The sequence below is a fragment of the Beta vulgaris genome, chromosome 4 (genome assembly GCF_026745355.1).
Source record: "Beta vulgaris subsp. vulgaris cultivar EL10 chromosome 4, EL10.2, whole genome shotgun sequence".
NCBI lineage: Eukaryota > Viridiplantae > Streptophyta > Magnoliopsida > Caryophyllales > Amaranthaceae > Beta > Beta vulgaris.
The window spans coordinates 636,927-661,596 of record NC_079205.1 but is presented as its reverse complement, the minus strand read 5'-3'; the positions used below and the strand labels follow the sequence as shown (position 1 = coordinate 661,596).

The window sequence follows — 24,670 nt, the reverse complement described above, 5'->3', positions numbered from 1 at the left end:
TATCAAAACGTTATTCTTACAAGTTGCTTACATAGAATCATTTTCCTTTTATTTACCCCTATCTGTTACAATATGAACATTAACATCCAACTATTAAAACTTTCTTTTCCACGCCAACTATCCACATCAATAGTGTTTTCTTTCAATTGTTTCTCAAAAAACTTTATTATATAGTCTCATAACTGCATTATTCAGATCAACAATTATCATATCTCATGATGCTTATGTTAGCACTGACCCTGTTCAATTCACCTCGATAAGTTCTCTTTCATCTATTCTCAATAATGATACCTATCATCTCTCATCAAACTAAAATCAACAACACTTTTAACCAATTATACACATATCATCCGCAACCACCTCCTACACACCATACATCTTAAAACCCAACATGCACTATTCTCTATACTAGTCCAACTCTCATCCCTCAACCTCATTGGCCCCTTGTTCCATCCACCAAATAAATATCCCAAGTTGCTTGTACTAATAAATTGAAGAAGAGGGCCAAAAGCAAAAGTGAAGAAGAAAAATGACAATGACCCATAATTCTCCTATAGGCTATACCAAAAACCAACACAAACGCCGTCAACTTTTTTTTCCCGTCAAACACACAAATGATATAGCAATTTCATTTTTCTATTTTAAATAGGTAAGTTGAAATCCTTTACAAATGACGATAATTTAAGTGTCCCTACGGTAAGAGGTGAGATTTAGTAAGAGATTGACGTCAACACTTAACATCATTAGACTATCACCTGCTGTTCAAAACGACCATGTATTCTAGCCTCTCAAAAGTCCCCACGTTCACATGCCTATTTCTGGCTTTTCTCTCATTCTCTCTCCTCCCAACTCACAAAGTTCGTCATCATCAAAAAAATTTCCCATTTCTTCTCACTTTCTCTCTCCTCTTATTTTCTCTTCCTACATTTTGGCCCTCTCTCTCTCTACCTCCAATCTTCGTTCTCCCCCTTTTTTCTTTTCATTTCTCTCTCCTCATTCGAATCTCTCTCCCTCCCTCTTTCTGTATTCATGACGGTAAGTTGAAATTAAGCCTTTTTTACCCCTAAATTAATGTTAATTATTCTCTTTTTCGTGTTTATTATTGTTGTTTTTCTATGTTCTAACCCTAGATTCATCGCAATTTTGCTTGTTTTTTGTGTTTTTGATGTGTTTTTGGATTTGATCCGCCTTTTTTTCTTCTGGGTTTTATCTGTCATTTGTTGGGTATTTTTTTGTGGATTGATTTGATTTCTTGTTTGACCCTATTTTTAAAAATTGTTCCTTTTATTTGATTTCCCTTCTTTATGCTATTTTGTTGCTTGATTGATGTGTTTGTAATGGTTGAAATTACCATTTTTAGTTTCTTGATTCAGTTTAGCTCATGTTGATTTTTGTGGGTAGAATATTGATTTTGGAATTTTATTTGTTTCACAATTTCTTGAAATTTCATAGAATTAAAATTGACCCTTTTAGTTTGAGATGTTTTGGATGCAATTAGTGGTTGTTGGGTGGCCTTTGGTTTTCTCATTATATGGAGATTCATGGGTTTTGGTGAATTTTCATTATTAGAACAACCTAATTAATTGTTATCAATATGTATCCTTGCTAAAAACAAAGGAACTCTTTTTCTTTCTTTTTCCCCTTCTTTTGGTTCTTTTCTTTTTTTCTTGGCCGTTAAGTGTGGTGTTGCTGGAAAGTATCATTGTCTTGAAGTGAATAGATGGTGACTTGAACTTTATGTAAAAGTTGTGTGCTAGTGATGTATTTAGCTAAACTCGGGTCTTGAAAGCATAGCCATTCACCGAACTTTGAATTGTTTCTTTTCCTTGTGTTTGAGACATGCTCTTAATGGAGTAGGTTTTTTTTTATGGCATGAGCTGAAAGAAGTATAAGAGGTTGGGCAATTTTTCGAAAAATGTTTCAGCCGCACAAATTTGAATGACAACTTCATGGAGTGAAGTCTAGAACCGTCTTTTATCCTGTCTAAGTTTCTAATTTTTGATAATCATACTTAGTTCAATGCTTTCATCTTTTACATCTCTAATTTTTGGGTGTTCTACTACCCTTTTAGGTTAGCACGGCGTAGCCAAAAGTTGGCGTTTAGATTCAGGGACTAATGGGGATGAATATGTAGAAGTGGTGGATAATTTTATTGTCCATTACATTTGGTTGTCTTATGGTTTTCTTGGTACTCTTTGGATCCTTTTGATGAACAAACTATGCAAGCTTTTGTCTTTCTTGTTGCTCTGTTGTGAGGTTTTGGAGGTTAGAGGGTCCTAAGTTGTTGATATTAAAAACTGAATTCAAGGTCATTTTAGTCTGTGCTATAGGAATTGTCAAGCTGGCAGCTAAATCGTTGTTGGTCTATCTGAGATAAGCCTCAGTGCTTGCTTTTGTTTGGGCTGGCTATATCACGTGCAAAGTGGATTTTATATGTAATGCTGGCAAATACAAGGATATAAAGTTGCTTGCTTAACATTTGAGTTGAATCTATTTTAGTACTGGTGTTGCGTAGCATTATAAAGTGTGAGCTGAATTGCTGAGTGATGGGCTTTGAGACCTCAAAAAGGTGCCGCTAGAGGCACGCCTTTTGTTGCTCAGTTGTTCAAATTGCTGCTTTTTAAATCTTCCAAGATCCAAGTCATGAATCTTAGTGTTCCAATTTTTATTTCATTTTGATAGAGAATACTATGCTTTAGGATGAAGCATATGGTGATTTTAATCGCTTCTTTGAGTTATGACACTCAATTCTGAATTATATGTTTTATTTATAAGTAAGAACTCTGTTATGAATCAAAGAAATGTTTTCTTCACTTTACCTGGGCTGTTGATTCTGGACTCCTATTGACTTAGGAACCACCTTTTCTGTCTTTCATGGCATAAGAATTGTTTAAAAAGAGGTGCGATGATACTTTAAGCAGCTTTCTTATTTTGCACAAGATTCAAGTCTCAACATCTTTGAATTTTGGAATCTTATCTTGTAGGCTTGCACATTCACAAGAAAAAGCCACTCGAAGCTATTACAAGCGATGTAGGGTCAGATATTTGTTACTTTTTGTTGATGCTATGCCTTTTGAGGGACATTTGATTTTTAATTTGTTTCCCAACCTGTGTCTTACCTTTGTTGGTTGGTAAATTACAAGATTTTCCCCATTATTTTCCTCATGATTTTCGCACTTTGCAAAATCAATGTCAATTTTGTGCATCTGATCTACATGTTTGGTGTAGGGACCTTATTAATTTGATCTGTTCAATTGGTGTTGTGGTTTGTCTATGGGTTCCTATGTTGGGAAACATAAAATATAGTAGTTTATTTTTAACAAAAGCAAGAATTCCAGCTGTTATTTCTCCTGAGATTTGCTAAGTTGCTGGAAATAATTCTCATCTAATCTCTTATTGCATCTTCACTCTTCTCTGATCCTTCAATGGATGAGCATGCTGCACAGCGCACAAGGCCTTGACCCTTTTATTGCTGTTGACAGGACAAGGGAAGGCCACTGCCCAAGTTTGGTGAATGGGACGTCAATGACCCAGCTTCAGCGGAGGGATTCACTGTGATTTTTAACAAGGCCAGGGATGAAAAGAAAACAGGTGGGAAACCTGAGTCCCCTGGGAAGAGCCAGCCCACATCTAGGTCCGGGATGGAGCCTACCAAATCTCAGCCTGTAAGCTCTTTTTTATTTCACTATTCTCGCATCTGTATTATCTTGGCTGTCTTTTTTATTCTCTGGGAGATGTACAAATAATTTCCTGTTTAGGGTCCCTTTCTTTTTTGATGTGGACCTGGAGCTAACTTTGTTGTGGTCTATTCGTCTGGAGTTCTTCTATTGGGACAAAAACAAAGCAAAATGATGCTCAATTTAAGTAGTCATAACAGCTTTTTTGTTTGTTTTTGTTTGCTAGACATGATGTTTTCTGTTTTAGGGGTATGTGTTTATAGGATCTATCAGTAACTTGAATCCTGTCTAATGGTGCTCGTTTGGTATCTTGAGTTTTTGAAATGCCTTTCCAATCCCTAGTCAGATATGTTGAAATTTGGGCATGCTTCATGTCATACTCCCTCAATTCCAGAGATTTGAGTTAACATTACTTTGGGGTTGTAGATTAAGAGGGCAGAAATGGCAGAAATGGCAGAGGGGGGAATTGGGTGGGTAGGTGGGGGTCCTAGCTTCAGAATAATAAATTTAGCAAACGTAGTATGTTAACTGAGCTCAGAAACATCCCAAGATGGTACTTTGTTAACTGAGCTCTGCGTTGGATTGAGGGAGTATATGGAAGTAGTGAAACTTGTTAACAATTTGTTGTAGAGAAGGGGAAAATTTTTATAAATGCTCAACATGTCCATGCTGGAGAAAACTGATTCTTTCATGACAGCAAACTTCATTTTTTTTATATGTCACAAGATGTGGGACAAACTAGGAACTAAGAGGCTAAGCTGATTACACGTCTGACTTGTATTTCAACCTCGTTCGTCTTTGCAGAAAAAGTGGTTATGCTGTGTACAAGCCCCAGATGTGCACTCTTAATGAGACGGTTTCTTCTCGTAAGACTTGATATGGCAAGGGGATGTTTGGCTGAGATCCCACCCCAACACATTTCTCTCAAAAGACAAAGATGTAAGAGTTGTGATAGGCTGCTAGCTTCCTGGAACAACACAATTTTTTTTTCTTTTCTCTGTGCTGTTGGAATGAGTTGGTGTGGGAAGGAAATATGAAAAAGAAGACTCTTATATTGTATTTATATGTACTGAATTGTGTGGGTCATTATTAAAAACAAAAAAAAACAAAAAAAACGGAAGTTTTCCTTTCTTACTCTCCATTTCTTCTTGTGCTTTTGAGTTGTAAAGTTTTTTTTTTTTTTTGGTTTGTGATATAACTTTTGGCTTCTGTATCAGTGAAGTGGTCTTGGTTTTTGCCTTGTGATTTTGCTCGATGTTTGCCTTGAAACGTTTTCTTTCCTTGGTTGTGAGCATTCTTATTCTCCGAAAGCGAATTTCGATGAATGGATATTGATAGAGGAATCTGCAATCTGAGTGTTGCCTAGTTTATTAATCCTTGTGAGATGTTGGAATTTGTACAACTAAACCAAAAAATGTAGCCAATTGTGGTGAGGGTAATTCGGGTTTTGGGTGTTGTAAAAAAAAAGTTTCAATCAATATATATAAAAAAAACGGAGGAAGTATATTTTTGAGCCATAGAGACTTTGACAATATTTTTCGACTAGTACTCTAGCTGAAGACCTGAAGTAGCTGACAAAATCTGAAGTATGTGTATACGGTACAACCTTATTGTTCAATTTTTTTTGACAGTTACTACTACTCAATCATTAGAAGATAATGCTAAGATCATCACAAATCCTAGAAGGAAGTTTTGTTAATAAATACTATACGTTGGACACTTTTTTGAAATAAATATCTAAGTTGTCTGAAATGTTAAATAAATATTAATTTTCTGTCATTTTTTTTTTGGAGAGAGGCAGAGAGCGAACTTAATAAATTTTCTGTCATCATGAGGCCGAACCTTTACCACTATGCCAAGCCTTGGTTGGTAATCATACCGTCAAATACATCTTAATAATGCTGTTAGACTATGACAGATAAAATCATACCGTCAAATACATCTTAATAATGCTGTTAGACTATGTATCAAAAGTAATTAGCGATCAGAATTCGCTCTCTCCATAATTGTACGTGCCTTATAAAAAGGAGCAAAGGAAGTAACATTTTCCATTATATGGCAAGCTTAGTTATTCTTCTATTCGCCAACTCAACCATCTTGAGAAATTAAACCTAAACAAATTACATCGTTTGGAGATGAATGAAGGAATTCATATTAAAGAAATCTATGCACAACTCCATCCTCAACTGGCTGGCTTATTAAAAGAAATCTTCGTGGCCAAAAAATCAGTATAATATACGCAAATAACAAAGTGCTTAAACAACAAATCTTGTTTGAAACTATAAATTACCTCTTTTGTGATCTCTATTGTACAATATTTATTTCGATATAAATATAAAGAAAGGAAAAAAATAACTAGAAAGGCCTAAAGCAAAACTAAGCTACTTTCCAAAAGTATAAATAGCAAGCAAATCACAAATGTGAAGAAGCTTTTTTTAGACTCTTGAAGTACCAAGCTTCTTTTCGAATAGGCGCCGCAAAAGATATATCTGCAACACGCTTGCGCCAACAAGTGCAAGTGATTCCATAACGGCTTTGTGGATTGCTCTCTTGCTCATAGCCTCGTTCACTGCATTGTCATATGGGAGAATTGACAATCATTACAATCATCATAAATTGATACGTTATTGAAAAACGTAAATTGACCAAGACGAATAATACCTGAGGCCTGAGGGGGAGGGTGACCGGAAAAATAAGCAACAAGAAAGATCCCTGGGTGGGAGAGGGGTGAAATAACCGACATTCTTTGCCAGGTGAACCTAATTCTATTTGACTTTCAAATACTTTTACGCAACGTTTAACTGAATACCCTTAGTACAGAACACATGACATGACTATAATAAGCTTAACTCTAAAATTTTACTCCTGCTGTCCGGAAATAATAGTCAGCTAGTAAGTCACATGAACTAATTTCAAATGTCCAAACAAAAACCATCACATTTCGTGTAAATAGTAAGAAATGTAGATAACGTTCCAGTAATATCCTTACTAGGATTAGTAACGAGTAAATAGAATTTGTTCAACTATCTTAAGGTCTCTGGTCTTGTACTCAAAATGTATCATATCCTCAAGTGTAGAGGGTTGAGATAGTGTGGACTGTGGACTGTTCACTCCGGATGAAGGGAGAAAAACAAAAGGAGAGGTGAGACGTGAGAGTATTTCTAGAGTTGACAAGAACTGAAAGAGTGACATCTGGTCATCTACTGCGGAATAGAGAAAGTATTCGGTTTTCTATGTCAACCTATAAGTCCACAACATTAAACACACAAAACAACCACGATCGCCAGAACCAATGATAATTACCCAACATTAATGCCCTGCTATTAGTCAACACTTCTAGAGAGGCTGTTCCAATGAGAGACCAAAAGAACTACAACCACCGCCACCACTATCAATGACGATCACTTAGTATTAAATATTCAAATATAACTACCAGTGTTTAGCCATTCAACACTAGTTAAGGTTGTAACCTGAAAGAACACACCAAAATATTTTATGACAATTTTAGCAACTAAAGGAGCAACAAGCCGACAACTAGGTGGTCAAGCATACAATTTAAAAGTATTTTGAAGTTATAGAGTCATCTGAAATGGTAGAAAACTCAACCCAAGAAAAAAATGCAAGTACCTAGTGCTTGTCGATCAGTCTGTGCCTCAAGCCAGTGCTGCTCAAACTGAATGTTGTAAAGCGATTCACCTAGCTTTTCAATCTGTTCTATCAAGGGTTTCACATGCTCTGAAACAAATCACAGAAAATTAGCAAACAGATGTCTCAGCCTATATAAATATACTAGAAAGCTCATACTAAGCTAATAGAGAAACACTCAAAACTGCAGTCTTACCATCCTTTGCATGCTGGTCATAGTATGTAAAATGCCCGACTTGTACATCGAAATCAATTGTTTCATGGTAGGGTGACTTATTAGTGAAACAGAAACTATAAGCTCCTTTTTTATGAGCAACAAAGTCAAACTTATCACTAATCCGATCATGACTGTCATGGACTTGATCGTGTTCAGGTCCTTTCACCTGAAAAATCAAGGAACCTTGTATCACTGTATAGCCAAAGTTTGTAGAATACAGCAATGACACAGCTAAATAATACTCCAAAATGTTGTTCCAGAGTTTTTTTTCTTTGGTTGACTGTTGTTTTACACTTCATTATGAAGCGTTTACAACTTTACCCTTCTGATCACATATATTAGCATAATCTCTTAATTCTATCGAACTAAGTATTTTTCAATTTGGCAAAGTCATTTTCATTTATCGATTTTTCTTTCATAAAAGAAAAGGGAGATATTTACTAGAAAGCAACACGTCCTTCAATGATATGAAGTTTATAGAAGTAAGGCTACCAATGAAATACATTGCAAGCAGCTCACAGTAGAAAATTAACCTAATATCAATTTCTTTCCAGAAAGTCCCAAGATATCATTGACAATTTCAAGAACAATACAAATTTATTACAAAAATCATAGCGTTTCATCTTCAACCAACAAAACTGCCATTAGCTTTGAGCCTTAAGCAATGGCATCACTAATCCAAGCTGACACAATTAAACCCCTTTGGCCTTTGCAGAAGAATTTACGAAATCCTTCAAAGCCACTATCAATTCTATCCCAGACAATCACTTTATGTCATAAAATTTCTGATTTTTGTCTGTTCGAATTTTGGAATTTTACACTTTACCCGCCATTATCTATCAAATTTTCTTCCCTTGTACAGCTAATCCCCCCCAAAAAAACTATTAATCTAACCTGATATCCTATTTCTGAAATTTTGTAGACAGAGGTGGTAGGGGAGGAGCCGGGAGAGTGGTGAGGGTCGGGCGACTTTGTAGTGACAACTAGGCCTGGGTAAGGGTGGTGGTAGTGATGGGGCTGGCAAGTGGGAGGGTGATTCAAAAGAGATTAAGGACTTTCAAACCCATCCGTAAAAGCCGAACTACTAGTTGGGTGATTGGGTCCTTCATTTGAAGATTCTTATGAATTGTCCTTTTCTTTGGAGCTACAAGAATCAGGTAGAACTCAAAGTAGAAAGTGACATGTATATACTTCGCAGGCTATGCAACCCCTCCCCACCCACCCAACCCCCCCCCCCCCTCTTAAAAACAAAAAAGGGAAAAGAACTCCTGTTCTATCCTACATGCGACTTTAAAATGGTCAAGACCACATATGACAAAATGGTCTTACTTAAACTATGAAAGTGCCTTGTATACCAAGTTCACCAGATTATATCGTAAACAGCTCATATTTACATATTTACCATATTTATGTTCCACATTCCCCTTCTCTTCCACCTTCGAGTGTGTTGTTAAAAAAAAAGGAATTTTTCTAAGTATTAATCTCACTTAAGTCAGATTATGTTAATAGCTTAATCATGCACTCCGAAAGACGAGTGGTGTACTGTGAGTCTGTGACAGCTTTGATCGTTCACCCTCAACGAATAGAAGAAGATAATCATGCAATGTCATCTAGAGCAAACACAACCTACTTTGCTTTACTGGTTCACTTATAACAGTTAACAATATACTTTCCATTACCAAGTTAAGTTAGGCCTTCCAAGGCCTAACCTTAAATTTCATTCCTCACAAAAATCAATAAAGAAGACACAAGTGATAGATGTTAATTTTCTGAATTAATAGCACAGATAAGTAAGCAGTTTCCACTCACCACCAAATCAACACCATCATCTGTACGCCATGGAGAGTCGGACTTAATCACAACAAAAGAGGCATGGACTACATCCCATTCATACTGAACATTATGGGAGAAACACTCCTCTCTATCAATTACAAATCTAAGGCCAAATGCCAGTTGTAGGCTGGACAGGGCCAGCAGCAGAATAGCTACTGAAACCGACCAAGAGAGTTTCATCTGTATCAAACCAAAAACAGAGACAGTATCAGAAGCAGTGATGACGAGAAAAACCTCAATAGTAAACAAATAACTACATCACGTTAATCATCAATGACAGCCTCGACATTGAGCACCACATCCTCAACAATACAAAAAATACAGGCAATTTCTTCTTGATATGAGGGATAGTAACGCTATTTTACTTGGACAGTTGGACTTTGTGTTAATTTAAACGGCTTGTTTGGCATAGGACGATAGAAGGCAACAATAATTGCACCACATCCTCAACAATACAAAAAATACAGGCAATTTCTTCTTGATATGAGGGATAGTAACTCTATTTTACTTGGACAGTTGGACTTTGTGTAAATTTAAACGGCTTGTTTGGCATAGGACGATAGATAAGGCAACAATAATTTAATTCATATGTATGTGAATTTTTAAGGAAATGCATCTCCAGTAAATACTATTTGGTTTTGCCCATTCTCTTTTACCATATCTCCATATGAATAAGTGGCCACAAATGTTATGAAGAAAAACAGATCTTACTTGACAGCAATGCATAGTCTTGGACTATCATGTAAAACAGAATTCCATGTAATTTGGTTTCTAGATAAGGAAAGCTCCATCAAAAACAGCAAAAAGAAGGATTACAAGGGTGAACAGATGCCTATCGAAATTAAGCAAAAAAGAAAAAGGACTCTGGTAACATATTAAAGGAGAAAAGGACAGGTCAAAGAAACGCACATGACTATGAAACTAAACCACCCTATCCCATAAGGATGCTCGACTAAATACCTGACCCCAAACAATCCTATCGATCCTCTAACTGAATCACCCACGAAATAGAAAAAAAAAAAGTTCACCACAAGAAGTTACCCCTCACGTATCCAATATCCCATAGTAACCAAAAACGTTATATAGCATACCAGCTAATCCCAGTAATAGTAAAAACTAAAAAGCTTGTGATGGAGATAAGGTGCTATATCACATAATGCAACCATACCTACTTCCCTATTCTCCAATACCAAAGCAGAATATATACACAAGCTGAGAGCCTGAGAAAAAGCCTCTTTGGCCTCCGAAAACTGCATATTCTTGGAAATATTGAGCTTTGCTATACTGGCAGTGCACAAAATAATTTACCTACATCCGAAAAATGGCAGAAATGGAAAAGATAGTGATTTAATTCGAAGAGTCTTCCATGAAACGTGTCTATCCTAAAAAACTGATGGAGAGAAACACATAAGACGCATAACATGTTTGTAAGCTTTCCTGACATCCACTTGAAGATTCCTCCAAAAGTTGAAGTACCAAAAACAAAACAAAGGCTGATACCCACACAACGGCGAAATAGGAGTGTGCCTGTGAGCATAAGAGACCAAGAGAGGTGGAAGTTGATACCAAAAGGTTGTTCCCTGCAGTCCCCTGCCCAAGAATCCTCCCAAAAAGAAACACATTCCCCATTACATACCTCAAAGCGCCAATACATGAGATAAACTTCCAAGGGTTGGTGTCGACAACTGGGTATTTCATGTAAGATTATACACAACCTCAATACCCGACATTAAGATGGGTATGGACATTTGAACTGATATACACATCAATTTAGGCCAAAACATGTAAGCCCTTTCAAGATTGCGTCTGAAATTTAGATACATGTCTTTATTGGATACATGGAACCAAGTCTATGTAATGTAGAATGCAGGCAACATCTTGTTATCTGCTATGTTAAACAAATACTTTCAGCCATAATAGGAGTATATACACAATGTCTAGTTGTCTACATCTTTCAAAGTACTTTCCAACACAAACACTATAATTAACATTTTTGCCTTCTACTTTCACGCCAAGCTCATCTCTCTACCAGTTATCTCAAGGAGACACATATTGTGATCTATTACAAAAAAAACTTAAATAATATACTACTCCTTTTGTCCAGGATTATTTCTTACATATTCCCGCCCCTCATATTTATGGCATGACATGATTATACAAACAGACCTTTATATTAGTTGGGTAATATATATATCTGTTCCCAGCACTTATTTAAAGTAAGGAAATATTGCCAATTCTTATTGTAGTAAGATGAACTACGAGTAAACTAGCTGAGCTAGCAACATTTCAAGCTACCTCCTACATTATGTGTTGATCCTTTCGTGAAATTCAACGAGCTAATGGATGCCTCCTAGTGAGACTTCCGCTAATCCCATTTACTTTCAAAGTCAAAGTCCCATCCTGAGAAATCTAATTATAAACAATCATTGTGTAAGGAAAGGTGACATCATTTTCCCGAGCATCCTACAATAGTATGTATGACAGTAATTAGGCTAGAAAGAGTACTAAGCTTTAAAAGAAAGGAAAGCAAATTTTCCCTAAATGTTACAAGTCTTTACAAGCCAAGAAACCTACTTCAGTCTTTGAGCTAGCTAATAAAGGTTGTGTTGCATTTTCGAAAGCAAGAGAACGACGAAAAAAAAACCGCTTTCACTATAATCCAGTGCCATCTCTTCCTCATTAGACAAAGAAACATCCAACACTCTTTCAATAAACTTCCATTGAGTGGAATTTATGCATAAGCTTGTAAATCAATAGTTAAAACAGCGTAAACCAATACAGAACAAAAAATCAATGCAACACAACCTTGTTCTTACTCAAAACAGTCTTAATTACCTAATAATTCATCACAAAAGTCATCCTGAAAATCACCATCTAGACATTACAGCAAAAATCTCTCTGGAGAATCGTATGATCATAAAACAAACAAAGATCGCAACTTTCTTAAATCTGAAAAGATTTTACAAATTGAACCCAAAAAACCCTAATCATCTCAATTACATAGAACAATTAAAATCAACATGATTATGATTGCAAAAATCCAACTTTCCTGAAATTTCAACTAAACTGATCTAAAGAAGCATATAATTTATAGATTTAACAATGTATATCAACTGAATCTTTGGGTACAAAGCTTTTAATTTCACCAACAATTATAACATAAAAAGCCCAGATACAAAAAGCAAAAAAGATTCACATATAAATCAAACCCAGAAAAAAAGATAACAAATTGCGATTGCAGAGAAAGTAAAATCGAAAATTGTATAAAAAGAACTTACCTTTTTCTCGATGAACTTGAGTATAGATTAATCCTCGAGAATTATGATAATAAGGGAAAAAAAACTGTAACTTTTTTGTAAGAATAATAATTAAGTAAATCACAAAAGTATTATAAGTCAGGACAAATTAAGAGTCTAATAATGGAACTATGGAAGTAGAATTGTGAGTTTCGTTTCAAGGTAGACAAACAAAGTGGTTCGTGGCTAATGTCACTGAGTTACTTCACTTTATATGTGAGGGCCCACTGGAATTATCTTCCACGTAGCATAGCCAATCTCTAGTTTCCACGTTGGCAGCAAACTAATTTGTTCGAATTGAATTAGGATTGAGTTTTTCGAAAAATTGGATCTTTGGATCGGTTTGGATTTGAGGTTGATTCGATACAAAAATCCAAAACAGCTAAATGACAAATAAGCCTTGTATTATTATATATTCGTATATTTGGGATTGGGTTTAAATCATGTTTTCAATAAAATTTATTGATTTGTATGAGTTATTAGTTGTTATTACTGAATTTTTTATGTGGTTGGATGAATTACTTGGCTTATCGAACATCATATGGGATTTTCCCGTTCTCTCTTCTGATTGAGATATCTCCTTTTGCCAAGAAAGATTTATTAAATTATCCAAGATTCTAAAGCGTGAAATGCAATTAGATATTTTTTTTTATAGTTTTAGAGGGTTTCAGATTAATATATAATATTATCAATTAGAATAAATTATGGTTGGCTTTGCTGCACAAAAAAAAAGTATCCAGTCTCAGTTTTTAACCCCAATCCCAACTATTGGGAATATATTCCAAATTACTACTTGTATTGTATAGTTTATTTACTTTAAAGAGTAATAGATCCTCGTGCCTAATTTATTTCATCAAAAGAATAAAGTTTAAAATTTTTAATATTTCGGATTGGATCAGATCTAGTGTCTAAAACATTTGGATTGGATTGGTTTAAACTCAAACAATGATTGGTTTGAATATGTATCCGAAAATTGAAATTCAAATTTTGTTTTGATTAGATTAGAATAAGCCTATACAAACCGTACACCGAACTTTCTCATCTACATGCTAAAAAATATTGATCAAATCAAGCTCCGTAATTTCAAAATCTTCCTCTTGAATGGTCTGTTCTCTCGGGTCCGGAATAATGGCCACTAATGTAGTAATGTTCCTCTTGAATAGTCTGTGTCCAACATTAGTATTTTGAAAAAATTTATACACTTTTTATTTTTCGATCCATATAAGCCACGAAGGCAGTACAAAGAAGGGGAGAGGGCATTCGAACTTGTGACCTATCATTCACAGCACCTCCATCTTAACCATTAGGCCAAGACATCCTTAATATATACACTTTTTTTTGTAGCCAGGGATCATTATATTACAATGAAGGTGTTACATTACAAACCAAAAGCAAACTAATAAAGCAACAAAGGTTGCCTTTATGGTGACTGAGCTAGGTATTTTCCCCTTGTCCTTCCTAATGAAAACACCTCCATACAATGGTAAATTAATAAGAACCAAAACTCCACATAGCAAAAATTGTAAGACAAATCTATCAATCATCAGTTTCTCCCTTTCATATATCATCATCTTCAACGTACCAAAGACTAAGGTAAACAAATTTATCAATGCAATGGTTTCCAAGATAATGAACATTGGAGAATCAACTCCAAATTCCATAATCTCCTTCTCATATCTTTGCATAACATCTTCATTGGCGATTTTCGACGTGATTACAAATTTTAACTTGGAAATTCCCCATAATTTCAGAAAAGTATCGACGAAAGCGAAGATGTAGGAAGATGTACGTTTGTAGAGCCACATTCTTTGTTCATTCCACCAGCCTAAGATTGTACCACCACAATGTAGGAACTCACCTAAGCTATAGGAGTACTTGGCAACAATGATATAAGCAAAGAAGAAAAACCATGTGCTTGAAACCTAAAACCAAATAAACAGTGCATGAATAATTATTCATCATCGAAAACTACTTCCTCAGTTTCTAAATACATGCAATGTTTTCTGTCTATACGTTATTCAATGTACTACTTTGTTTCTTAATATCTTTGATTATGTGTAAGTAAAAATTGAGAAAAAATTGATATTATGATAGTATATGCATTTAGACGAATCAAATAAGACCACACTAGCTTGACTATATATTTTTTTATTCATTTATGAGAGAATATGAAATAAGGTTGGTAGATGAAAGTGTTCACTATGCAAATGTTACATGTTTCGTATCTAGAAACAGATTGAATTATATGCAGAAAAGAGCGAAAATTGAAGTAGAATCATTATTACCTGTGGAAATAAGCAAATTCCTTTGAGCATATAAAGAGAAGGGATAATGCAATAATAAAGGGTTGGCCAAGAATTGCATGCCCAAAGACAAAAGTGAGAATAACCCAATTGAGCCCCCAAGCTTATCCTTTGATGTCCATAATATAGAGGACAATGGTATAGCATGAGCTGAAGCCAACCTTCACTCCATCTATTGTGTTGCACAAGTGTATCAACCAATGTGGTAGGTGCCATCCCTAAGAAAGCCTTTTCAATAGGATTGAACAAAACTGATTTCCACCCTCGACATTGAATTGCCAACCCTGTGAATACATCTTCAATTGGACTCCCATATTTTACACCCATCTACCATGTTAAATAGTAGTATTATTAGTGAAGTAGAAGATTTATCATTATGAACTACTTCCTCCTAGAGGTGATCAAATAGCGGACCAGGTTTGACCATAGTCGGATCGGGACAAAATTTTATGCCCAAAGCCCGCTTTTTCGAACTAAAAATAACGGGCTTTTCGGGCCAAAATTAGGCCGGGTCGAATTTTAAACTAAAAAGTCATTTTCGGCTTTTCCAAGGCCAAAAAATTTTTGGGGCTAGGCCAGAAACCGGGCCAAAAAATTATGCTCAAGCCTAGGAAAATTTGGGACTGGGCTAATTTGATCAGCTCTACTTCATTTGTTTTCCTTCAGATACAACATTTATCTTTTTAGTGGGTGGATTAAAATAATCAAATATTGCATCTAAAAAAATAGAGGTAGTATAAAAAAAAGTACTTTCCACGTTTTGAAATAAGTGAAACATTTCTATCAAAAAACTCTCACATAAAAGAGATCGTATTTCACTTATTTTCATAAGGAGATAATTAAACAAGTAGAGCGAGTTACCTCTTTTCCCCATTGTGAATTTATCTCATATGAGCAACTAGCAAGGGTCTTGGCTTTCTCTTCCAATTCTTCCACACTTCCTTGAACTTTTGTAGCATTGTTATGAGTCTTCCACTCAATCTTATAATCACTATCATACTTTCTCCCACATAAAATCTCTCTTTGGTGGAAGCAACCAGTTCCAATATAGAATGGACCTCCTAAAGCATCAATACCTTCTATTTCCACCTTTATGCAAAAATGCATATGATGTTAAATTCCTAATATAGAGGAAGAACAACATTGCAACAAGGCTATTAAAATATAAAAACAATATTGCAACAAAAAATATGCATGGTACTACTATATATTGAAGAGTATGCATTTGTGTTCTCGAAAATCAAAACTAAAAGAAATTGACCATGATTAACAAGTCGTTTGAACAAACACGATTAAGTGGGATGCTGTTTGATTTATTTAGAAGTTTATTTTCAAGATATTAACTTTAATTTTCATACTTTATAAGTACACTTAGGTATGAAGTATGAATAAATGACATATAAGATTTATATTAAGTGAAAAGTGTTAGAACTAGTAGATTCAAAAGTTGCGATGAGAGAAAACGTTTATGTTGCAACAATAAATTTCATAGTAAGAGAAACATTTTTACCGATGAATAGTTTTTTCTTTACCTCACTAGGCACTCTAAGGACGGAGCCATATAAGTCATTTTTTGTCACATTTTCGAAGCATTGGGGGAACTGCACAAAAGCAATTCCTTGGCTCTTCTTCTCGTCCATGAAGAAACAAAGTGCATCACGAATTGATTGTGGATTGTTTGAGTACATATCACAATCAACGTTGAGAATTATTGGTCCATTGCTAATTTCTGATGACACCCTTATCTGCATATCAGCATATGTACATAGAATCATGTTAAAAAAATAAAGTGAGTCAATTGAACTAACCGCGGGCTTTTTTTTAATAAATGGTTACAATCGCTCAAACACCCCTATCCTTGTATGTGACGTCCCACACTACGATGGTGCAATAGGGCCGACCCGCTCCTAGCTAGTTAGCCTAAACAGAGTTACCGATAATAAATATATATATATAAGAGGAACTTTTCGGGAGCGTAGAACGCGCTACCTAGGATTGCCACGTCATCTTATTAATTTAGAGATAATAAAATTTAGAGTTTGAGAGATAATAAAATTTATTGTTTGAGAGATAAGAGTTTATTCACTCTACGGCTATGACAAAAACCAAAAAATTTTATCTTTTAGGGATCTATTATAACCAGGAATCTATTATACGTACTACTATAGTGTATATTCACTCTACGGCTATGATTCACATATAAAATCACTCACCTAGGATTGCCACGTCATCTTATTAATTTAGAGATAATAAAATTTAGAGTTTGAGAGATAATAAAATTTGTTGTTTGAGAGATAAGAGTTTATTCACTCTACGGCTATGACAAAAACCAAAAAAATTTATCTTTTAGGGATCTATTATAACTAGGAATCTATTATACGTACTACTATAGTGTATTTTCACTCTACAGCTATGATTCACATATAAAATCACAAAATAAAATAAAAAAACTTGATTCTTGAGATTTGCCTAAACCATACAATAACATCTAATGAACTGCTGCAAATCTACTAAAGTAGCCAACAGTTTCAATGACAGCTTTTATGCATTTGTGGCTACTCAATATCTACTTTATTTTATTTTTAAACTTTTATTATAGTGATATACTGATATGTTAGTTGACAATACCGGTCAACATGCCTTCACTTATTAGAGATGGAAACAACCATTGCAATACTAACTTTATATCAACTTTTTATAAACTTTATTAATATATAATTAAAGATATTAAAGATAATCTAAAAATAAGGATATAATGACAAATATTTTATCAATTCTTTTTCTACTACAACAATGGGTTTGGGCATGATTTTTAAGAAAATGAAAAAAATGTGTAGTTTATCATAGAGGTACTCCTTTAATTAACAAGTGTAGGGCATAAGTAAATCCTTTATAAAGTAAGCGCAACTTTATGAGGCAATTTGATGAATAATTAATGATGATTTTATTAACATAAAGTAAAGGTAATATTGACAATTATAGTTGTTTTTTTACTAAAAATTGATTGGTCCAAATAGATAATTAACAGATGATGTATGTGAATAAAATCGTGTTGAAAAATCTCAATCAATAATGTTAACAAAAAATTTACAAAAAATATATATAAAAAACAACCCGTGCAACGCACGGGCTTCAAAACTAGTGTATGTATATATAGGGAATTGATAATAATTACGAATGTTGTAAGGAGGTCATTGAAAATGTATATATGGATTCACAAGCACTAATGATGTAACTCATCGCAACAAAGGTATTTTGGTAATTTCACAGACTGAAGGTACCAAAGCAATAGTAGTTTGATACCATATCGTAGTCAAGTTGGTACCAAGTTTTTTACTTTGGTAAAATGGTAGTTGATACCAAAATTCTGACTTGGTAACAAGTAGGAGTCATTTACCAAAGTGAAAATTTTAATACCAACTTGACTGTACTGTAATTGATACCAACTTACCTCTGTTCCGTACCTCTAACTCATAAAATTACCCAAATATCCTTGTTAATAGTGAGACGCCAATAACAACTCATGAGTTGCCAAGTCTTTCTCATGTATTCACGACGATAAAAGTACTTATTACCAATGCATTTAGAGCTCCGGCCTTGAAGTTGTGGAAATGTTGAGGTCTCTTCTCCCGCGCCAAGTAAACAAGGCTAGGTAAAGTACAACCTTCTACATCTTTTGCCTCTAGATGTCTTCCATCAATCAATATCTACATGTTAAAATGACTAGTATGCATAAGCCTTCTCATCTATTAATTAGGGCAAAATAGAGATACATACAAAAAAAGGATCTCTAGCATAAAACGAATTTTTACTTAAGAGAGGTTTGTATTAGCTTCTTGTTGTTTTTACCCCATCCCTAGAGTACCTACTACCTAAATATAGCACCTCAATTATAAGCATTATGGTAATTTAATCTGCCGACTAATTTGATGTCATCTAACTTAATTGATAAAGTCTTGCTTGTGACTTGTGAGGGTGATACTCAAGGGATCGAATCCCATTTTTATGCTTAGGCGCTTATTTACACCCAAAAAATGGCCAATTAAATCATGTATGAAGAATTGATTAGCCTTCTATCAAAAAAAACAAATGATTAGCCAAGTACTTACCTGAAGAATAACGTCATGATCATGCTTCGAAGTGTATGAACTCTTCCACCGGGAAAATCCTTTGTGTTGATTGTGTACCTCTTCAGGAATTCGACAGAGTTTTGTTGAGGTCTCAATTCGATCTTGTAGTTCTTCATATAAATCCTATTCCAGAAATAATAATAAGATTTTCAATACTAAAATATTGGTGATTATGTTTCTTAATTAATTTCTACATACAATAATTAAAGACTTAAAGTATACATGGTTTTCTTCGAAAAAGAAGTCCCTTAATTTTAAATAATACGTACAATAAATTATCAAGAATCTTAATGATTAAAGTTGTGGGTTAAGAGACCTAAAACATCGATCGAAGTATATATTATTGTTAAAAAATGAAAAAGTTGTGATTTATTGTCTAGGGTCAAATTTTCATTTCTCTCATATAGAGCGTGTTGTCTAAGTCTTCACATGAACTAATTCGAACTATATTTATTAAACATGATTAGACATGATGAATCTCGATTTCACCTTACCTTTACACATGATTAGACTTAATTAATCAAATATGATCATCAACAATGAAACTTAATTTTCTGGTGAGTAGTACGCATCCTTAATCTTAAATCATAAGGAAATCGATAGGTAAACTTAAGTTTTGAAACTCACCTTAATAGATGCCAAATCACTAGAATGATTTGCATCCATTGGCTTATGCATGGATCTAAAATAAGCAGCAGGAGACCTAGGCTGTACATTATATTTTCTACAGTAAGGCAACCAATGTTTAGAGAAATGTGAGGCCACAAAAAGAGCATAGAATGTTAAAATTGAGCAGCCATCATCGGATAAATAGATGCTGAGCTTTTCTGGTGGATAATCATAGGCCATCACTGATAAAATGGTGTTGATCACCATTATTGGTGGCTCTATTACTGGGTCAGCCGTACATACAAATATATCCACCTTGGGCAAGCAATCCTCGTACCTGCACAAAATATAAGCTTATGAGGTCTAATGACAGATGACATCTAAGTTGCACAGACACGGGAACACGTAAACACGGGAAAACGTACGCAAATTCTAAAAGTGAAAAAACGTGGGGGAAACGTTAGAGAACACGATATTTTGCAATTTTGATAGTAGATTAGGCAAGGGATTTAGAGATATTGAAAGGAAAAAGTAAGGTTGAAAACATTTCTTCTAGTAACAAAAAACTATGTTGATCTTGTTTCAATTCACTATTTATTTTCAAAAGAAAATTTAGAGTGTCTGAAAGTGTCTTGAAGTGTCGGAAACGTTTAAAGTGTCGGAAATGAGACAAGTTGACCCAAAGAGAGTGTCCGTGTATCATAGGATAACATAATATACTTTTTCGTTTCTTTTTTATTGCAACATTTGCATTTTCACACTTGTCGAGACACAATTTTGACCACAAATAACTTTAGTGATGTATTTATAAAAATTATGCAGATGATATATTAAAAAATTTATACTTTAAGATGAATCAAATAAGATCTTATACGATTATGTTTATCTTTGTGTATAGATCATCATATACAGTCAAAGTATGAATTGTAAATAGTAGAAAAGTCAAAATATTGCAATTAATAAAGAACGGAGAAGTATATACTTAGATTTGTTATTAACCGTTTTTTGGTTGAGTTTTTATTAAAAAGTTTGAAATTGTTCAAGGGTCTATATATATGTATGTCCATAGCTTGAGTTCCAAACTTCCTATTTGCATCACTTCATGACAATTGACATTAGCTTTCCTTTTTTCAACTAACTCACAACATATAGACACGATCCCACATACTACTTCTTCTGGATTTTATTAGTTCATTCCTTTCTTTGGAGCACATTTGCCGAGACACTCATTTGAACATTAGTATCTCTAATTTTCAATAAGCAAAAATTACAAAAAGTTGATATTTAGATAATACACGTTGAAACGAATCCAATAAGATCTCACATAACTATATTTTCCTTAAATACAAATTACAAGAGATAATCAATATCATGTATGTGAATAATGTCAAAAGTCAAAACGAGTAAACTAATAAAGACTAGAGGGAGTAATAAAGAAATCCACTCCACCACTAGCTACCTAATAGTATCACTCAAGATATTAGGCATAATTAACCAAGTAATTTTTGGTCGATTGATAAGACTCTTACCCTACATTATTGTTTTACTAGATTTTTTTGCACGCGATGCGTGCTTGAATTTTTTTCGAAACAGAAACTCGATTTTCTTCGGCATAAGAGTCAAAATTTGAACATTAGACATACGAAGTATAATTGTTTTTAGTTGCAAAATTTGATTAGTTTAGTTTCCGTCACTTAAGCCTCTCACCATTTTTTTTGTTTTTTTTTTTACTTTTCAAAGTTAAATTTTATGAACAAAATAGAAATTTTATTGAATTTATTTATGATTTCTAATATTATAATTTTTTAGTTGATTTTTGAATTAAGTACAGTACTTCATAAAGTGTAAAGAAAGTAGACACTTTGATTTCAAGTCAATTTTTTCATAGGTTGTAGTTTGTAAGTGAATTTTTAAGTTTTTGTAAAGTTTCCTCAATTTAGTGATTTTCATAACGTAATTATGCAATTTTATGATTTTAGTTGACTTGTGAGTGATTGTTATAATTATATTTTTGATATTTTTGTTTGAAGCCCCCTTTGATTTGTAAGTGAATTTGTAATTTAGAATGGAAATGAGGTAACATAGTCTCTTCATTCAGGGACACCATAGCTCCCCCTTCCCTTATATAATAGAGATATGTTGTATTTCAATTCTTGAATGATTTTGTACATAAATCTTTTTACCTTGATAATTAATCGCTATTATATAATAGAAAAAAATAGGTCCAAATATACGTAAAAGGTTTATTATATATAGGAAACACTATAAAAAAGTAAATAATTTTTTTTCTTGTCTAACTTCTAAAATTCTGATTTTACTACAAATACACCTCTATTTTTTTTATCATGACCCACCATAAATTGTGAATGGTTCTTGAGAATAGTAATTTATAAGTAAATTTTTGTAAATGTTTTTGTATGTATTGACGTTCTAGGTTATTAGCTAGTTTTAGTTTGTACGTTAATTTTAAGTTTTAATAAAGTTTCCTGATTATTTGAGTGATTTGCGTGATTCTTATAATGTGATTTTCTCAATTGTATGAGTAAATTGTAAAGTTTCTTCTTTTAAGTGATTTGTGAGTGAGTGTTGTAATTTATTTTCGGTAGTTTTCTTTGAGTGCCGATTTTGATTTTGACATTCCTTTTGTAATTTAGAAAGGGAAGAGGGGCAAAATAGGCGTTTCAAAAGAGGACACCATTACTCCCCTTTCCCTTATATAATAGAGATTAGGTTCGAATAATCTTGTCAAGTTTGGTATTTAGAGTACAGATTCCCTTATCTAACCAATACTCTCAACTCTCAAGCACCCAACGCACAAAATGTTAGGCAATACTTGTTTACTCGAGTGTCGACACAAAGTAGAGAGGGAAAAGTTATTTACCTTATTGAAAGTCGATCTTTGAAGGTATGTCGATAGACAAGATTCCAACGAAGAACTTGAGTAAGAAACCAATAAAGACTAAACCAAAGTTCAGCACCAAATAAACCAATCCAAGCCCATCTTCCTTCTTCACCTTTTTCTGGCATTTGAGTAACTCTATAAACCCATACCATAAATATTGCCATGAAAATAGACACTGCAAAAAGCCTGTATAATAATCTTCCATTAAATTGCTTGGTTTCAAACAGAGGAACATAGCCTACTTTTTCCATCTCTTTCATCCCTCTTTACCTCTCCTTTAACAAATTAAGTTGGTTACGTTTTATGAAAAATTGCCACTACTTTGAGAGAAAAATATCTTATGATGTCTAGAAAATAGCTTATACTATATGACAAAATATATTGCCGCATTCAAGTTGTATAAAAGATTGTGTGGCCGTGGAATTTTGGAGGATAAACATGTTTCGACTTTTGTTCTTTACAAAATTCAGGATAAGATGCTACAAAAAAAAAAATTCACGGAGTCAATGTCTAGGTATAAACTACAGCTATGTTACTCAGATACGGATGTTCAAGTGTCCGACTCGGCTATTTTGTAGAAAAAAAAATCAAATTTTTAGTTTAAAATGAAGTATCCAAGTAAAGTGGACACGACACCCCATTTTTGAGGTAAATAAGGATGTTGGAGTAACTGAACTACAATATAAAGGTTCCTAATTAGCTAATGACACCCTAGGTCTATAGTTATTTTCTTTTTGGTGCTAATAAGCGACTAAGTGTGGTGATGGAGATGAGATTTCATCTCATATTTTGAGTACCATCTTTATAAGACTTTATCGTTTGAGCGAGATGATATTTAAAGGTCCATAATTATATACTAGAACTGTAGAAAAAATATAATATGTGATTTATATTAAAGTGGTCATTTGGTTCAAGTTTAGTTTAATCAATCAATTGGTTCATGTTATTATTCATATAACGAGTCATTCGGTTTAATACAACCATATCATATTTGGGTTTTCGTCAACTAGTTTATTAGGACAAATTTAATTAGTTGAGGAAAACCCAAATATTAATTTCCGGGGTAGGGTACACTATGATTCAGGTTTAGTTTTAGTAATTTGTGTTGAATAATCGTAGAAAGTCTACACTCTTACTCCGCAAAAACTGTATAATCAGAGATGATGGCCACTAAGAAATCATTACAATGACAATGGTTGATTGCATTAATCAATTAGAATAAGTAAATCAAGACCTCTACGTAACCCCAAATAGATGTGAATGGACACCTCATTTAGCATCAAAACAATGATGTTATAGAACTATTCAAAACCAATTACAGGATCGGGACCCTATTTTGAATCATAAGAGTTAGTAAGATCGAATCAGCAGGCATGATCCTACAATCACTAGTGGAATAAAACGCAAGGGCTGCAGATCGAAAGATCCTGTTAAATAACTAAAGGTATGTTCTCTTCGACATAAAACAACTGAACTGAATCGAACGGAAATGAAAATAAGCTGGATGAGAACATGCTCTAAATCAAGACCTCTGTATAACCCCAAATAGATGTGAATTTTGGTAGTTGGGTAGGATCGAAAGATCCTATTAAATTAAAATTCTATGTAAGACCGGGATCGAAAAGTTCCTTCCGAATCATAGAATCGTATGATTTAAAATCCGGATTGAGATTTTAACAACAATGATTAAGATATTATAATAATTAAAGGAGTTGTTACAAAAGTTTGAGATTTCAATGAAGAGAAAAAAAAAATAAGAACTGAATTGTGCATGATAGTCGAAATATAAAAATGTGGTCTCTGTCAAAGGACCAACTCAACCAAAAGCTTAAGCTGATGGTTGAGGCCCCAGGAATAGATTTACACTCTATCACGCTCCCTCACGCAAAAGCCCTTTGGGCTTGAAGTGTGGATGCAGCACATGCCTCCCTCATACCTGGCGGTAAATATATATTCTAGTGAGAAAGAAGGGGTGGATGAGATTATTCGAACCTGTGACCTTTTTATCACGCTGGCTCTAATACCATGTCAAAGGACCAACTCGACCAAAAGCTTAAG

The 24,670-nt window shown here is 34.0% G+C and overlaps 2 protein-coding genes across 4 annotated transcripts; one reads left to right on the top strand and one right to left on the bottom strand.

The window, feature by feature from the left end:
• The first annotated feature begins 758 nt into the window (after nt 1-758).
• On the top strand, nt 759-4,912 carry LOC104891883 (protein NOI4). Of its 2 annotated transcripts, XM_057393804.1 has the most exons (4): nt 759-1,035; nt 2,985-3,031; nt 3,483-3,665; nt 4,482-4,912. In XM_057393804.1, exons 1-4 carry the CDS (start codon nt 774-776, stop codon nt 4,524-4,526), a joined length of 537 nt encoding a protein of 178 aa, XP_057249787.1. In that variant the 5' UTR covers nt 759-773; the 3' UTR covers nt 4,527-4,912. The 2 variants fall into 2 exon arrangements, with proteins under 2 accessions (XP_057249787.1, XP_057249788.1); XM_057393805.1 differs by lacking the exon at nt 2,985-3,031 and having other exon boundaries at nt 894-1,035.
• Nucleotides 4,913-5,891: 979 nt separating this feature from the next.
• On the bottom strand, nt 5,892-23,036 carry LOC104891884 (transmembrane emp24 domain-containing protein p24beta2). 2 transcript variants are annotated; one of them, XM_019249187.3, is made up of 12 exons: nt 22,592-23,036; nt 19,729-20,047; nt 19,081-19,224; nt 18,547-18,678; nt 16,504-16,716; nt 15,833-16,060; nt 14,954-15,298; nt 14,062-14,590; nt 9,349-9,524; nt 7,519-7,705; nt 7,305-7,412; nt 5,892-6,246 (listed from the first exon to the last, which is right to left on the bottom strand). In XM_019249187.3, exons 1-12 carry the CDS (start codon nt 22,870-22,872, stop codon nt 6,113-6,115), a joined length of 2,796 nt encoding a protein of 931 aa, XP_019104732.2. In that variant the 5' UTR covers nt 22,873-23,036; the 3' UTR covers nt 5,892-6,112. The 2 variants fall into 2 exon arrangements, with proteins under 2 accessions (XP_019104732.2, XP_010675969.1); XM_010677667.4 differs by lacking the exons at nt 14,062-14,590; nt 14,954-15,298; nt 15,833-16,060; ... (3 more) ...; nt 19,729-20,047; nt 22,592-23,036 and adding an exon at nt 12,651-12,853 and having other exon boundaries at nt 9,349-9,552.
• Between the last annotated feature and the right edge of the window lie 1,634 nt (nt 23,037-24,670).